The 18517-nt window shown below is 31.7% G+C and overlaps 1 protein-coding gene across 1 annotated transcript; it reads right to left on the reverse strand.

Annotated features, from left to right (window-relative positions):
• Nucleotides 1-6138: 6138 nt before the first annotated feature.
• Nucleotides 6139-12754, reverse strand: LOC143551880 (gibberellin 2-beta-dioxygenase 8-like). The gene is made up of 3 exons (XM_077042224.1): nt 12035-12754; nt 6637-6958; nt 6139-6547 (listed from the first exon to the last, which is right to left on the reverse strand). The coding sequence occupies exons 1-3, from the start codon at nt 12484-12486 to the stop codon at nt 6317-6319; spliced, it is 1005 nt and encodes a 334-aa protein (XP_076898339.1). The 5' UTR covers nt 12487-12754; the 3' UTR covers nt 6139-6316.
• Between the last annotated feature and the right edge of the window lie 5763 nt (nt 12755-18517).

Below are 18517 nucleotides of genomic sequence, written 5' to 3' on the forward strand. Positions count from 1 at the left end.
TAAAGCGACTATATTGATACTTTCCAAGCACACGATTTCACGAAATTTATGGATGGGTAGTGGTAATCATCACTAAATCGCTAAAGGATCTAGAATATTAGTCATCTATTTCCGTCATGTTCATCTTTATATACCAATTAAGTTTTATATTCTCTGTTTATACTCGCAATAGCATTCTGGTTCTTATATTCTTCGATTTTTAATTTTTGATTGAATTGGCAATTGAAAATTTTGGTTTCGATTTCGGGTTCAGGATTGCTTTGAGGCCGAGTATTTTCACTTATTGTTAGTGCCATCATCTAGTTCAAGACTTCAGGTGTGCGATTTTTTATATCGATTTCTTTTTAAGGGGATTTACTAAATTGTTATTTGAATATGTCAATTTGAGGTTACTTTATTGTTATCACTTTATGTCTTTGTCTATATACTGATTTGGCTGTTTATAATTTGCCCAAATTGAATTCTTGTCCAATTGCATTAGAAATTTAGAATTGCCCTAATTGAATTTTTGCCCAATTGTATTAGAGTTTAGAAATTTAGAATCTGCCTTGATTGAATTCTTACCGATTGTTATTTGTTACTTGTTTCAATGTCACATACAAACTGAACTTACGAATCTGGGTATGCAAAAAAAAGGACTTAAAACAGAGGCTTTTTTGAATCACAAAAACGAGACATTTAAAAAATTTCACATCCACAAAAGGTACAAACAATGAACCAATAAATGGCGATCATCCAATAAATAATGAATTTACATATGTTAAAAAACCTAAAAATAACGAACCTACAAATGATGAACTTACAAATGACGAACAACCTACGAATAATGAACCTACAGTTGATGAGCTAACAATTGACGATGAACATATTAATGATGATTAACTTCCAAATGAGAATTAAGCTAATGAACCTCTAAATATTGTTGACCCAAGTCAATGAAATAATATCAATGGTAATTTAAGGAATCTACTTGTAGAAAAAGGCCCGATTAAGATTTATGGTTACAAATTTCCAAAAGATGAATATTCAAGAAGCTTCAATACTTCTCTATGATTGGCGAAAATTACCGAATGGAGAGAAAAATAGAAAGAAAACGGTTGGTTTATATTCTACAGAACTAGATAGAGCATCTTGTTTTTGTTGTAAATTATTCGATGTGAATCAATGTACAAGTAAATTAGCATTCGAATGTAGTAAATATGGGATTAATGTAACATTCGAACTTTTTGTAAAATAATAATAAATGATTTACTACTATTATGGAGATTTATTATTATAATTATTACTATATATATTTAAGAACTTTGGTGCCGCAAGTTTTTTTTTTGGGCCACTTGGAGACATCGTATTGGTCGGTGGATTTTTTTCCTTTTTTTTTGTTTAGTTAACATAATAAACGTAATAGAAACCAATCAATCGTCAATTTTTTTCTTTTAGTTCCGGTAACATAATAAACCTGAAAGAAACCGACCGAGTTCGCGTAGACTTGCGGCCTTATTTAAAGCCCATGACCGACAACGCTTTGCTTTATCGATGCGCAAGTTTACTGACAACCCCCCCCCCTCCACCCAAAATTGTTCGTTGGTTTATCTCAATTTATTTCCCGTTTTTTGTTACATTCATGTAACGTACGGCTCAATACTCGGGACGGAAAACGCCTGGGTTTTACCACAGTCTGGATTCGCCAACCAAATAAACATCGTCTTAAATATTTTGTTTTCTTATGTGTTAATGCTTTTATACATTTATTTGATGAATTAATGTTTTAGGTTTTAATGTTCAAATTTTACCGATGGTGTCTATATCATAACGCATGCAATCGGTACTGACCGAATTCGTGTCGACTCATCGTTGTAACAGGCGGGTTTAATCAACGCCCGGGTTTCAACGTTTAGGTTTTGCCAACTGCCCCGGCGCAACGCGCCGGGTAAAAGATCTAGTTTTAAATAAATAAGGACTTGAGTAGTATGATTAGATATAAAAGATGGACTTAGAAAGATATAGATTAAGGGTGTTATGGGCCTAAGGTCCATAGGATTTGAGTTTATAAACTTCTTAAACCCTTCATAAACCTTGAATCTCTCATTTTCATTTTTGTCTTCACACACTCAAAATACACACACTTCACCCTTTATCTAAAATCCCAAGATATAAAAGCTTAAGAAGGAGATTTGAGCTCCTTAATAACTAACTAATAAGAAATATATCAAGATCTTTCACCTCTAACCTTATTCCAACCCAAATTCCCATTTTTGAGTGAACAACCTATAAATACCCGACGATTTCTGGAGATCTAACCGTCGGATTGGTCTCAAATTTTAACATAGTGTTCATAGAATATAAACGAGTATTTACACAACCCGGATCTTCGATCAGAATTTGGGAAGTCTGGTTTCTATCAAAGAAACCGTAACAATGAAAAGTAGAGTTTTCCAGCGACTGTTCATTTTTCCGGCAGTTGTGTTCGGTGATGGCGAGCATAGGGATTCCTAGATTTTAGCGTGACGGTTCCGTGGCCACTTGAGTTGCCTAAATCGGAGCACGTTTGATATGGTTTTGGGCTATTCGAGTGTTTTCGAACATAAACCTCACATGTATGTTTTTATTAAGAAGAGTTACTTTCCGTGTACATATTTGCATGAAAATTGATAGAATGTTAGATCGCGTTATAACAAGTAGGAAAGATACAAATTTTACTAAAAACGAGTTACGTATGTTGTTTCGGTTAAAACGGTTCAGGCTAGATTCGTGAAAAGATAGGTAAATGAAGTCGGTTCGACACAAACCTTGATAGTATAGTAAATCGGGTTATAAGGAGTCTGAAAGTAATGGACTTGGTCATGGAAAACAACTAAAAGGGAAAAGAAAAGAAACCCATTTTGAATTGCATTCTTAGGAATGCCATTTAAAGAAATGGGAATTCGATTCGTCTGGTATTTGAAAAGGATTTGGACAAAATTAACAAAATAGCTTTAAAGATTGGTATTAATCCTTTTTTTGGTGAGAACGTATTACTCATTGAAATAAAAGTTTGATTAAAATATTGATAATAGAACTATAAAAACTCCTATTGACTATTTTAGAACCGATTATTTTTTAAACATAGTAGATCAAGCTATATATTCATTCACAAGTAGATTTAATCAATTTAAAGATTTTGAAACTATTTTTGGTTTTTTGTTTAGTATAGAAAAATTAAAATCATTCAATGAAGAAACTTTATAAAAAATTGTATTAATCTTGAAATCTTTTTAAAACATGACGGTAAGGTAGATATTGATGGTTTAGATCTATTTCAAGAATTAAAAATTCTACGAGATATTAAAGATTTAGAAACCAACAACTTATTAATATATTTAATTATATTAAAAACTTTGATTCTTTTTCCAATGTTTATATTGCCGATAGAATTGTGTTAAATATTCCTATAATTGTTGCTTCCGAGTAGCGTAGTTTTTCCAATTAAAGTTGATAATTGATTATGATTATTTCATTAAACAATTTGTATCTAATAAAGCTAGAAAAATAAATTTCTATTTAAACATTGTTTTCCACCGACACAATTTAACTTAATTTTTTTAACTCCTCCAACTATAACGTTTTGGTTTATTATTGCCAGTCCTAAGTCCGGATAAAGGATAAGGGTTTATATTAAAAAAGTTAGAAAAAAATCCTCAAACTTGATAGTTAGCTTGAGACCTCTAAAACCTTAGGCCACCTGAATCCAGAGGGACTTCATTCACAACACATAGTCCTAAAGGTAGTATTACTGATCATGGAATGACTCTCTCTATCTCATTCCTCCACAACTACCGTTCATGCGTACACTGATCCTGAGTTGACCAGTTATCCCTTGGTCTCCATTTCACAAGCAGTTAATTTCTAGGCTCAAACCTATATGGTTGGAGTTCAAAGAAGCAACACAACATTGCGTGATACGGAGGCCAAGAATTGGTCTCTTTCTCATGTGGTTGCTAACATTCGGTAGTTTATACCCCTAATGCTTGAGTTACATTTATCTCAAGTTGTGTACATGCACTTTGGTGTGACAACATTAGTGCTTATCTTACTATTAATCATGTTTTTCTTCGGTGCACCAAGCATCAGAAGATCGACCATTTTTCTTTGAGATATGGTTTTCGCTCGTTCTCTTATGGGACATCATGTTGTTATCATGGCATTAGCTTGTAAACATCTTCTCCAAAAGGTTGTCCATCCAAACCATACAACTTGAGGGGTAGATATTATATTTTGTATTTCCATTTATATTGTGTTGTTTCATATTCTAGTTAAATTATCATTTGACCTTTAAAAAATTTTATTCAGATCTGATCAATGATCAGTCACAAGTATTCATAACAGATTAATAGAGAATTCAAAATAGATTTGGGCCAGTACAAATAACCAAAGGCCCAACAATAGCCCAAACCAAAACACAAAAAGTAGACGAGAAACACAAAAGTGGCCCAAAAGTGTATTTAGAAGCCTTAATTCGAAAAAATAAATGGGATAACCCGCCTACGGGTGGTTACCACAGCGTGGCCCACGTTTCAACAGTCATTTTGATTGGTAGCACGCCTGAAACGGAGGCCCGTAGCCCAAGTTAAGCCCATTTCCATGCAGCCCCTTTCGAAACGCGTTCTTGGACCTCCAAAAACATCATGGCCCGGTCTTCTACACTTGGGCCCACATCAGAGAGAGAGAGAGAGAGAGAGAGGTGTCATGGTTGCAATGTTGTAAAAAAGTAGGTCTACAAGGCCGAGTACTCCCCGAGTACTCGCTACAAGGTCTGGCGCCGAGGGGTGTTTCTTTAACTCAAGTTAAGCCCAAGTTAAGCCCATTTCCATGCAGCCCCTTTCGAAACGTGATCTTGGACCTCCAGAAACATCATGGCCCGGTCTTCTACACTTGGGCCCACATCAGAGAGAGAGAGAGGTGTCATGGTTGCAATGTTGTAAAAAAGTAGGTCTACAAGGCCGAGTACTCCCCGAGTACTCGCTACAAGGTCTGGCGCCGAGGGGTGTTTCTTTAACTCCGCCTAGTTTTATGAATCGATCAAATGTGGTCAGCATCAGCCAGAATCGCATCTAGTTGGTCAACTTGGGCCGATTTTGACTTAAAAAGAAATAAAACATAATTCATATTTTTATAATATTAAAAAAAGAATATCACTTTTTTTAACTAATGATTAGCAAAATTTAGAACAATTTAGTATCAAAAAATGTATTTATCTTATCTATGATTATTTTCACTTACTAGCTTTAGAAACCCGTGTATTACACGGGATAAATTAATGTATAAATTACAATTAATAACTTAATACAAATATAAAAAAGATAATTAAGTCTCTTTACATTATTTAATTTTTAAAACTTATTAAACATAGAATATTAAAATAAAATAAAATAATTTATTATAGTTTTCTTAGATGTCTCAAAAATTGAATGTTAGTGTATTCTTTGAACATAAACTCTTTTATATACATTTTAATTTTAAAGAAAATATCTTTTATGACATGTAATTATTATATTAATATTTTTATATATTAAATATGTTTACAATATAATTTATGATATTAATAATTTAATCAATGGAGATTAACCAATTAATACGGTATGTTGAATTTATAATCAATACTATATATTGAAAGATATTTTTTTCCTTTTTCATAAATAGAAGATTATTGATTTTAGAGGGAATTTGATTGTGATAATTAATATTAGAATGACATGTGTCAAAAATTATTTTCTTTTATTAGTATAGGTAGATTTTGTTATAAATATTAGTAAACATATGATATTTGACATATATATAATATCCAAAATTAATTTTCTTTATATTTACCATTTCTGAGTACTCTCCGAGTACTTTTCGAGTACTCCGAGTACACCCAACTCCCCAGTCGGCCGCCTAGGATCCATAGTGACTTTTGCAACCTTGCATGGTTGTTTGATGTAACTACATAGTAATATCTTTCATACATAGTTCTTCCTTTGTATTAATCACTTCCTCAAAAACTAAGGCAAACTTAGTCAACACGTAAAGCAAGATACTTCATCTTATATAGAAACAATATACAAGCATATTCATTTGATAAGATGGAACTACATAAACATCTTGCAGTTGCAGATGTTCTTGTTTTCATATTACTATAAAACAAGCTATGATTTTGGGCTTGAAGTAAAATGGTGACTCGCTTGGGTACTGAAAAAAACACTTCAAAATGAAAAGGGGGATATTTTAAAAAAATAAGGGGATATACTCAAAGCTAGTTATATATATAACTTCTTGAAAAAATAATTGAGGCATATTAGCTTCATAAAATAAACCTAGGTAGTCCTATTTTGTAACCAAGTCTTTTGACATCATCTTGAACCTGCTGTCTGAATTCTTTGAAGCTGAATCTCCTATAAATGGAATTCTCAACACAACTTTGTATCATTGTGTCGTAAGATGGACAGAAGAAAAAGGCAGTGGAAAACCTCTCGGCTTCTCGATTAGCGATCACACGATGCTCCACACTCTTATAAACATCATTGCTCCATGCCTAAAGCAGATTCAAGAACACAAAAACTTTCTTAATTCTGACACCTCAAAGATGTTTAATAAAAAATTTAGTAATTTAACTACCCAAACCTGAAAAAGATCCCCAATATTGATGATTAGAGCTTCTTTATTCGGTTTAACAGCAATCCATTTCCCATCTTTAACTAATTGTAGTCCTCCGATTTGATCTTGATGTAGTATGGTGAGAAAATCACTGTCAGTGTGAGGCATTAATCCAAAAACTTGTGGAGAAACAGGGCATGGCGGATAGCGGTTCATACGAAGGTAACAGGTGCTAGGCAAACAATTCTCCTTGAAAAAACTAGACTTATGTCCAAGCTCCTCAGCCAAAATCTCTGCTAACATTTCTGCTAGATCTGAGACGGTAGTAGCAAACTGTTCCATTGTTGTTCTGAATGTAAACACATGTAAAGCAAATTATTTTCGAAGTATAATTATGTTTTATGAACTTAATCTGTTGAAATTAGAACTAAATGATCAAAAATTATAAAAGGGACCATGGCTAATGCATTTGTGACCATGGTTCCTACCCAACTGAGACAACAGTGTACTGAGGTCAGGAACTCCAGCTCATAGCACATGCATAATGTTAGTAGATTCTGTGGACAACCAATAGATGACCATGTATGTATGTATGTATGCATCTATGTATACACAGAAAAATGTACAACCAATTACTACATGTGGTTGTGGTTGTGGTTGTTGTACTACAAGAGATAAGTGTATAGATAAAGAGTTTATGACTAGGATGGATGCATGTTCTTTGCCACCTACAATGCTAGTACATCTCCTTAATGTGTATGCTTTCTATGAAATTGGTCACCGGGGATTACACCCACAAGTCTAATGGTCACATGAATGTCTACTCTGGCAAGTAAGCAATAATCTACACCATTGTTGGTTATGGTTCACTTGGACCACATGAATCTTGAACCAATAAAGATAAACAATATATTATACAAGATTTTCTTGTTGGACAACCTATATACGTACTACCTTAGATTTGAGGTAATCCATGCATCATCACAATTCGTTTTAGAGCAAAATCCTAACTTGGCTTATACGATGGCTTTTCTTATATCAAGTTTAGTAATGAGCATAACAAAGTAGCGGTATTAGAATTAGGTTCAGCATGAATGTAAATAGTGCACATGGTACAATCCTTTTCCGAGACCAAATCAATGACGAAATGAAGTAGTCTAGCACAATTAGAGTGATCACAAAATTAACTAAGCTAAAATTCTTAAACTTATAACTGTTAATATATATATATATATATATATATATATACGTAGAAGTTTTTCATTCAATTCAAAATACATCGTAATACGCTATATAAATTTTGACGTGATGATCTAGTTAACTTTACATATTTAGAAGTTTAACTTGTACACTATATATATATATTTTATTTTTGACGTGATAATCTAATTATAGATATGTTTGTATTTCTTAACGTCTATCTCATTGATTTAATCCCACATTGTTCTTTTGGCTTGTCATGTTAGGAGTTGATTAAGACAGGTAATGTGCAATTTTAGATAATACAAGTGTAACCCATTGCGGTTAACGCTCAAGTCTAATCCAAAGAAATTAAAATGGCAAATACATCACATCCCAAAAAAATTTCTTTTCTTAACTTTATTTCTTGATAATAACACACACTACCACACTCATATCTCTCTCTCTTTCTCTCTCTCTCTCTCTCTCTCTCTCTCTCTCTCTCACACGCAAAACATATAATAAGATGATTTCCATTAGAAAATATAAAAATTTATATTTATTAATGCACAGACATGTTTCATGTTTTACGCTGATTTGAATGTTTTTCTCGATTTTCTTTTTAAAAATGTGAAAAAAATTAAGAGGGTAAATGTATAAGATTCACCATTTTAATGGCGAAATCTATAAAAATAGTGTGTGATCCGTCATTTAAAAGAAATATATGTTGAATGCCTTTTATATTTATTGGTTCGGTCATTTCAAATACTGAAACTCAGATAAAACTTCCATATCACTAGACATGATATGACAATACCAAAACATCTTTTAATTAAAATTCTTGATTTCATAAAACAAATCACATACGAAACACACCCATAATAAAAACTAAAAATAATAAAAAAAACATTCTCTCTACTGCAACTACTTACTCCTTTAATCTTTTCCAATTTGAAAAACAATCTTATTTTCAAATGACCCTTAATTAAAGATGATGCAAAACCAGCTATCCAAAAATGATGTAAAGTGCAACAATATTATGAAAGTGACACCTCATTGAAATTATAACATAAATAATTTTATTAACTTATAGAAAGTCAGTTTATAACAATAATAACGATATAATTAATATAAGATGCATCAATATTGCCTTTTTAAGTTTTATATCGAAAATCATTTCTACCTGATTCTCACTCTATAACGCAAATAGGAACAAATAAATTACAAAATATAATATATATATATATATATATATATATATATATATATATAAAAAGAAAGTTAACGTACAGATAAAATTAATATGTTAATTGTGAGAATCAAATAAACTAATTATATATACAAGTAGAGTAATTATGTAATTACCTGTGACGTAATTATAACATAATTACTATAATTGATTCTCACAATTAACATATTAATTTCATTCGTATTTGATCCAAACACTATACGTATATATATATATAACAAATCCAAATCCTTCATGTTTAGATCAAAGAAGAAATGATATATGTTTAATGTTTTAGTTTTCGTGGGCTCACAGAAAGTACCTTTTAAGTGTTTGTGTAATTATACAAGTATGAGGATTGTCAAACTGAAGTCGTACATGTGATTAGTTAATTATTTACTTGTTCAACAAGTATGAACCACAAATATATACACAACTTTGCATGTATATCCGTAATAATGAGTAAGACGTATAGTATACTTACGTGTGAAAAATGTAGTGAAACACCTAGCTATAAGCTCGTTAATCTAGTGTTGTTAGGGATGGGCAAATTCGGGACTTGTACCGGTTGGCACCGGTACCGGTACCGAAATCGGTACCGATTTGGTACCGTCGGTACCGAATCGGTACCAACATTTTGAGTTTCGGTACCGGGACCGGTACCGGTATTTCCCGAAATTTCCTGAAATTTTACCTTAATACCGGTATCGTCTCGGTCCCGTACCGATACCGAAAATTTCGGTACCGTTACCAGTACCAAGAATCCGCGATTTTCAGGATTGAGACCGGTCGGTACCGGTATGGTCCCGATCTCATCCCTATCCCTATGTTAAGACTACTATATTATACTTAAATAGTGAAAAAAAAAAGAAAAAAGAAAAACACTTACACATTAAGCAGAACTTTTGTTATTTTATGTATTTTTCTGAGTTACGTCGCCGTATATCAAATTTAATACTTTTTATAGATTTATTATTTATATATATGTATATAGTTTACAATATCATCAGGCCGACTATATCTTACATTTTAGGAAGTTAAGATTCTTACGTTGCCTGAATAAGTCGACCATGTGAACGGGACATGTTTCATAACAAGCGCATTAATTATTTTCTAATAATAATAATAATAATAATGTTAAAAAGATTCCATTAACCCATCACCCTAATATGATTCTACAAATATATATAAAGTTATATCATATAGTGTGGATAAAGAAAATGAGTAAGGTTAAAATACAAAGTATAATAAAATGAAAAGTGTGAGAAGATTTTTAATTTATTGATTTTAAATTTAAATAGTGGAGATTAATTTAAAAATAAAAATGATGAGAAGAGTATTAAGGTAATAACTCACTTATGATGTCTTTCTCTATCCACATGTAATGTACATATTAATTCCCCAATCATTTTAAAACGTCCAAAACTGTTCATACAACATTAAAAAAAATTCACCGTAATAACAATCGTTTTTTATTTTTAATATGAATATCATATTGTTATATAAAAATAAAAAAAATTATTATGCTTTTTATATCGTGTTATTTAGTTGTTCATTGTGTTTTTTAGTTGAATTTTTCTATGCAATGTGTTAAAAATTTTGGTTATTGTGTTTTTTAATTAATACTCATATATTAAAGATAAAAATTAAATAAAATATTACATCATTGTGTCTTTATGCTCAACATTTATTTCTACTTTTCATTTCGTTTTAGTCATTCTGCAATATATTTATTGTCTTTTGTTCGGAATTGGCATGTGACACTCACTTAATTTGAGAACAATAATTTTTTGTTTATTGTGTAATACGTTCAAGTCATTGTGTAATATATAGTTTTCATTATGTTTTACGTTTCAGGTCATTGTGTTATATGTATTCACCATCGTGTCTTACGTTTCAGGTAATTGTGTTATATGTATTAATCATTGTGTTTTATATTTCAGGTTATTGTGTAATATGTATTTATCATTGTGTTTTATGTATTAGATAATTTGTTGATATTTTTCATTATATTTACATATTATTATTACACAACGGTGTTATTAGTATTTAAAAAACACACAATGATGAATTGAAAGACACAATAACAAAAAAAAAACACGATAGCAAATAGAAAAACACAGTGACGAAAAAAGACACCATGGTAAGTAAAAAGACAAAATAACGTAATTTTTGTTTTAATTTTTATAAAATAAAATTGTACTCATATTTAAGATAAAAAACGCTTGTTATTATGATAAATTTTTTAATTTTTAAAAAATATCATATGAAAATGTTATAAACATTTTAAAATGATGGAAAAATTAACATGTGACTTGCATGTAAAGATAAAAAAATATGTATTATTATTTTTATACCATTTTTTTCTCTGATACTCACTTGAGAACATGCTAATTAATTAAGAAGATTGATTTACAATTTCTTCCTTGACAAGTTCAATTCTATCTACTTCACAACTGCCGATTAAACAAAAAAAAAAGGAATTCTATTTCGCAACTATAATTCAGTTCATATGCTCATCAAAGTTACATACGTGTATACAGACACTTATATATATAGTCGTTTATTGCACAAATACGTACGTACTTCTTGTTTATATATAATATTGTTTTTTAACTTTTTCTTTCTGTTGCTAAATTGTGATTTTATTTCACACGCTATGTATATATAATTATTGATACTATTGTTAATACATAAAACTATTTTTTTAACTTCATCTATTAATTTTGACATATTAGTCTAGCGGCATGCTGTCCTGTCTTATAAAGATGAGGTGGTGGATTCCATTCCGTATAAATACAAAATTTGAGGTATTTTTGGTAGAAACATGTGCATTTATAAACGTTGATGCTGTAAATGATTATAGATTCTTGTAATTCTCTCTTTAAATATATTATTGTCATATATGTTTCAAATTCTTTATGCAAGGTGTTTATGTAACGAAATATCTTATTGTGCTATATATGTAACCTAAAACAATATAAAAAATAAATGACACAAGGGTACATATATACATACCTGAGACTACTGCTACCACCCATGTTGGAAATATCTGTCAATGGTACATGGAAAGCTTCTGACCACGCAAGCTGTTTCAAACATGTTGCAGAAGGAGTCCCCCACCGGTAACTTCCCACCGGAAAATTCAAGTCACGGTGGTTACTAGTCTTCTCATGATAAGTCTTCTTGAAGGCCTTTGTTTGCTCACACCTCATCCTCTCCAAAATATCACACGAAACACCGTGATTTATCACTTGGAAGAAGCCCCATTTTCTTGAGGCCTCGGCTATCTCTCTCTTGCAATCTTCACGTTCCCACACTCCTTGATCCAACCGCCCGAGATCGATCATTGGTAGCTCCCACTCTTCTACATCATCGAAAACACCGTTATCGTTGTTCTTGGACCCTTGTTCGTGATTATGGAATAGGTTCTTGTAGAACTCAATGAATGGTGGGTCTGATTCTTCCATGGGATCGAGAGACAGAGTCTTTTAATCACCTAAAGGTTTTGAGTTCGAGAGAAGTACGAGAAATGAAAAGGGGGGTTATTTAAGGAAATGTTTCTTGTTGTTTCGTCGTCGATGAAAACGTTATTGGTTTGTTGTCAGTTTTCCTAAAAATTGGTTTAGAAGACATTTGAGACAAAGGTGATGCATGTCATATGCGGTTGATGTTATTATGATGAGCATGACACATATAGAGGGATGGATGTATTTATATTGGGTGGTGCCGACCAAGGATGAATTAAAGACAAGGCAATTTATATACACTTTTTAAATATTATATTTAATATAATAATAGTTGCTCAGATATTATATCTTTTCTTTTTCTATATGTTGTTTATGAATTGCAAGTTGATTAGATTTTGGTAGTTTTTTCCGTTATTCGATTTTTCTACACCTTTAGTGGTTTAGACCTTTTTTTCCCTTTTAAGCTTTCATTCAATTAATTTAAGTTTACTAATATGTATTTAAAGAAATAGCCAATGGTCAAATAATTTAATTAATGGAAAATGATAGTAAAAGCATAATATGCTTTTGATGATACATGGCTTAAAATATTAATAATTACTACATAGTAATCAAGCATGTACCATTTATATATAAAAAAAAGTTTAATTATGTAACAAAAATATAATACTAAAACTTTGAGTTAAATGCACAAATCACTATTGTGATGGGAGGGGTTTTGCAGGAATCGACCATTTGGTGGTTTTATTTTAGGCGTCACCCCTATGATGATTTTTTTTTCTTTTCTTTTTTTGCAATTGGCTCTCCCGTTAATTCCCCGTTAATGTTTTCTGTTAAAATGAAGGGTATATTCGTCTTTTTTCTCAATGTCACTTATGCTTCAAGAATAACCCCCCCCCCCCCCCCCGGTTGTAACAACCTGCAACCCTAACCCCCGACTAACCTCATTCTAGCCGATTACCCTCTCTCCCCAACATCCTTTTCATCTTCTCAGTCATCGTCTTGCTCGTGACAATGGCTTGGATCTTTGATGGAATTCCAAATACCTCGGCTTTCATAGGTATTAGAACTCACATTTCATCATATTCAATTGTTCAATTTCATTTACTCTGGGTTGATGCTCTGTTTATTACACGATGATCTTATTGGTTTTATAGCCATGTTTTGGCTGGATGTTAGCTTCGCCACCTGAAAATTGAGTTGGTGGTTTTGGTGAAGACCCATCCAAACAGTATCTTCACTTTCTTGTAGATTGCAGGTGGCTGTCATCAAATCGAGTAGGAATTAAGTAGTTTGGTAGGTGTTTTGTATTGTATTACGTTAAGCATTAATGACCTAGACTGGTAATCATGTATTTTGTATTATATCAACAACTACTTTGGGCTTTTGAATTACTTTAAGTAACAATCAAGTAATTAGGGCTTTTATATATAATGATTTTATGATCACCAGCTAGCTACAATGTTGTCAATTTGATTAATGTGTGTGCATCTGTATGATCAATGTGCCAATTTGATCAATGAGTGTGCATCTGTATGATTAGAAGTAATCATATTATGATGCTATGTCTGTGTGCATATAATATATATATATATATATATATATATATATATATACATGGTGGGGTTAAAATGAGAAGTGAAGTGTGTCTAAGAAGTGTAAGAAGTAATCTGGTGCATTAGATATGTTGATCTGATGATGAATATGAAAAGTGTGTTTATTGTGCGGTGTGTTTTATTTTAGTTGCTTTGTGTTTATTGTGCAGTGTGTTTTATTAGATCAAATGGTGAAAACACACTTTGTACACTTCTTAGGAAAAATCTACTTCTTATTATAACCTTGCTCTGTCTCTCTCTCTCTCTCTCTATATATATATATATATATATATATGTATGTATGTATGAATGATGGTAGACAATGAATATGCGTGTGTGAGATAGCTAAATGTATGTATGCTTGTTTTTGTGTATATGAAATTAGTCAAACTATGTGCATACGTATGTGTGTATGTGTGTAAGTATGAGTGTGTTGTGTAGGGGTATCTTTTGGCTTTGTAGAACAAGAACAAACTCGTTACCTAAAGAGTCAAGTGATTGACTTTGTAAAGGTGTCAATGTCAAAGTGTGTGTGTATGTGTATTTCCGCATAGACAAAATAGTCATTCCACATGTATATCTAAGTGTGTACTGGTGTCATTGTCTGAGTGTGTTGTGCACATGGGCATATATTTGACTTTGTAGAACAACAACAACAACATCAACAACAACAGTAACAGCAGCAGCAGCAACAACAACAACAAACTCATTACTTAAGGAGTCAAGTGTTTGACTTTGTAAATGTGTTAATGTCTGAGTGTCTGTGTATGTGTATTTCTATAGAGGCAAGATAGTCTTTCCAAATGTATGTCTAAGTGTGTAATGGTATCAATGTATGAGTGTGTGTGTGTGTGTGTGTGTATTCGTGTATGTATGTCTTTGTGGTATGCATATCTGTGTATGTATATATGATCAATATATGTATGCATTCGTATAATTTTGTAGTTAATGAAAGTATGTTTATTGCATTGTCAAAGTATGCATCTGTATAACATTGTAGTTAATATTAAAGGGTGTTTATGGCATTTTCAAAATAAATGTCAAACTATGTATATGTTTGATTTAATTGCAATTTTGTTAATCTCGTAGAAAAAAAAGCAATTTAGATAATCATGATTAGGATTGTTTATGTTAAGTAGATTGTAATAAGAAACTTACAACGAAAGTCAATGGGTCATAGATAGTCAACAAAAGAAATTCAACAATCGGTTGGTTTATATTGGTAGAGGGAGATATTTTAACAGAACGAAGGTCCAGATTGCATAAATTTTAAAACCACAGGGTTGCAAATTGAAAGAGTATTAGTGTCTCTTCACAGAAAACTAACTTTGGGTTCATGGCAGGGTCGTAATTGGAAAAATATGCTCACTAAAGGGGTGATGCCCGTGAAAAGTCCACCACGGGTTCGATTCCAGCAAAACGCCTCCCACCACAGAGGTGATTTTTACACTTAACTTTAAAATCTAAGTGAGAAATTTAAGTTGCTTTTGTTTAAATAGAAAGAAATTTATGACTATAGGTAACATACTCATGTAAGAAAAATAAAAATATTAAATGGGTATGTTCATCAAAATTCAATAGGTATATTTAAGAGCGTGAGCTATGAAGGAGTCAGATTTTTGAATTGTGGGATCCACTGACTCTCATTGGTGTATTGGTCAGTCTCTTTTATAGCCAGCCTGTCTATTTATGCAAATTTTAAGGTTATATTTTGGTTATTTCCCTAAAACAACAAGTATACTATCTCCAAGGGGTCCGTGGAAGCACATTGCTATATTTGTTTTAAAAGATACTGACTGTTTTTAAAGCAGTTATATTATGGTGTGTATAACGTATGTGATTATAGACATTCGTAATTATAACAAAAGTTGCTTTATTGTAACAAAAGTTGTGTAATTATTGATAAAAAATTCATAATTATGCATGTGTGTGATTTTCATGCAAGTTGCACATTTATTTAGCTTTATGCGTAATTATGGAGCGTACAAAGTTACTGCTTGCCCCTAGGACACATGTTGCCTCCTGATGAGTGATGACTTCGTACACTTTGCACGAAAAGAGCCATGTGTACACACACACATATATATAATATATATATATATATGTGTGTGTGTAGAAAACTAGAGAGGAGGAAAATATATGTATTTTTTATATTTCTCTTAAATTTATTTAGTTAGTGTTTAGACCTTATGTATGGAAGAACTAATGTTGTAAAAGTATGTTTACAAGGCGGACTACTCGCTACAAGGTATGTCGCCGAAGCAAGTTTTGTTAACTCCACATAGTTACTAAGAATCGATCATAAGTGGTTAACCTTAAGCAGAATCATATCTAGTTAGTGAACTTTGACCAATTTTCACTTAAAAAAGTAAAACGTAATTCGTATTTTTATAGTATTAAAGAACAAATATCGTTTATTAATTAATGATTAACAATTTTTAGAATATTTTTTTATTTAAAAATGTATTTCTTTTATTTATATTGATATTCATCTATTTTGTTATAAATATTAGTAAACTTATGATATTTTATATACATATAATATTCAAAAATTATATTTCTTTATATTTATCATGTCCAAGTAATCCCCAAGCACACCCAACTCCTCAGTCTGTCGCCCAGGGTTCGGCTAGCGAGTTTTGCCACCTTGGGAAGAACACTATTGTGTATGCTAATAATAAAAAATGATAACATGGGCAAAGACTTATAAGGAAAATTATACACAACCTATATGTAAAGTTTCAAGTGGATATAAACTAACCCACTCTAGTCCTCTTTCAGTGTAAGGCCCCAAGCCCGGTGCTTTACATTATCGTTGGATTTACCCATAACACGATTCTAACTATCACAGTGAATTAAAACTTTCGTGAAAATAATAAACTTCAACCATATATTACATAATTATTCAAACCTCATCATAAAATTTCAATACTTGTCTTATAAAATCATATTTAAACATCATATTAAAACATCATAACATTCCTTCGAAGATGCCAGCCTCTTCAGTCCAATGCCATGTGTCCTCCTCAAGCAAGCTGCCTTAGCCTATTTACATGTGTGCATACTAAAAGTCAGCCACACTGAGTGAGTTATAGTTTATCAAGAAACATACATTACATTCACATTTCTATGCATACCTATCTGAGGACACATATTACTTACTTAACCTGCTTATCTTTATTTCGTACTTACATTCACGCATACGTTCATACGTTCACACTTTCATTTCTCATACTTTTATTCTTTCGTATTTCATACATACTATCTCTACGTTTTAAAGAGCATTTCGCCTACTTCCTCGGATACTATTAGGATCTGGTCCCTTTTTCTTTGGATATTATTAGGGTCCAGTCCATTCTTTCTCCGATATTATTAGGGACCAGTCCCTTCTTTTCTAATAACCATACAACCATATATCTACCTCGGGTATTATTAGGGCCCGGTCCCTTGTGCATCGGTTAACCATAAATACTTTACCAAACAATCATACATACGTTGGATATATAAATATATATATATATATATATATATATATATATATCTACTATAACCTTTTCTACGTTCTTACATAGTGTTTTCAAACGAATCAATCCAATTCTGAAACGATTCGAATTGAAATCTGAAACAAATCGAACCGAATTCTGAAACGAATCAAGCCGAATTTTAAATGAATCAAATCGAATTCTGAAACGAATTGAATCAAATTCTGAAATGATTCGAATCGTGTTTTCTTCAAACGAATCGAATTCTCAAGAATTCGATACAAAAACTGGTTTTTCATATCTTTCCACTTTAATCGTTTTCTTACATCCCATTATGCTTGTTTTATGATGAAACGAGTTCTGGGCCATAATAACTTCATTTTCTTACTTTAACTTGGTCCAAACTTCACTCATTTGTCCCGTTGTAATCCTAACATCTTATTTACGATCAAGTTTACATTTTTCTAACTCTATAAGGCTCGATTTACCTTCGTATCAAATCTTAAGACAAACCGATGTCTAAAACCTATACTTTATATATAAAAGATACCATTTTGAGTTTCGGTTTTGCTTAAGATCTGATTCGACGCTTGAATCTAGATTTGCCTCTTGTTTCTCGTTTGTTTAGGTGAAGATATGAACACAAACCCACCTTGGTCCGGATTAAATATGGATCCGGATGGAAGGAAGGTGTTTGTATGTGTCTTTGAGTGTGTAGGGAGACTGGATGAAGGAAATAACGGTTTTATGGTTTTAGGGATGTTTATGGGTGTTTAAATACCATCAAGCCCAAGGACCTTTGACCCATTATCATCCCTTATTTTATCTTTTATTGTCCAAGCCCACACTCTATTATTATTATTATTGTTATTTATCTTAACTATAACACACCTTTAAGTAAACTAGATTCTTTTATTTATTATTATCAAAAGTAAGATGTTACAAGTCTACCCT

This window comes from Bidens hawaiensis, unplaced genomic scaffold (assembly GCF_021521415.1).
Source record: "Bidens hawaiensis isolate Kalapana, Puna unplaced genomic scaffold, B.hawaiensis_p1.1 tig00016709_1, whole genome shotgun sequence".
Taxonomy (NCBI): domain Eukaryota; kingdom Viridiplantae; phylum Streptophyta; class Magnoliopsida; order Asterales; family Asteraceae; genus Bidens; species Bidens hawaiensis.

What these genes read in the sequence shown, in the direction of transcription:
- LOC143551880 (XM_077042224.1), bottom strand. Translation starts at nt 12,486, where the DNA reads ATGGAAGAATCAGACCCACCATTCATTGAGTTCTACAAGAACCTATTC. An exon ending in GGTGGTAGCAGTAGTCTCAG is followed by an intron (nt 6,959 to 12,034) that starts GTATGTATATAT and finishes GTTTACATTCAG; the next exon opens with AACAACAATGGAACAGTTTG. An exon ending in ATATTGGGGATCTTTTTCAG is followed by an intron (nt 6,548 to 6,636) that starts GTTTGGGTAGTT and finishes AATCTGCTTTAG; the next exon opens with GCATGGAGCAATGATGTTTA.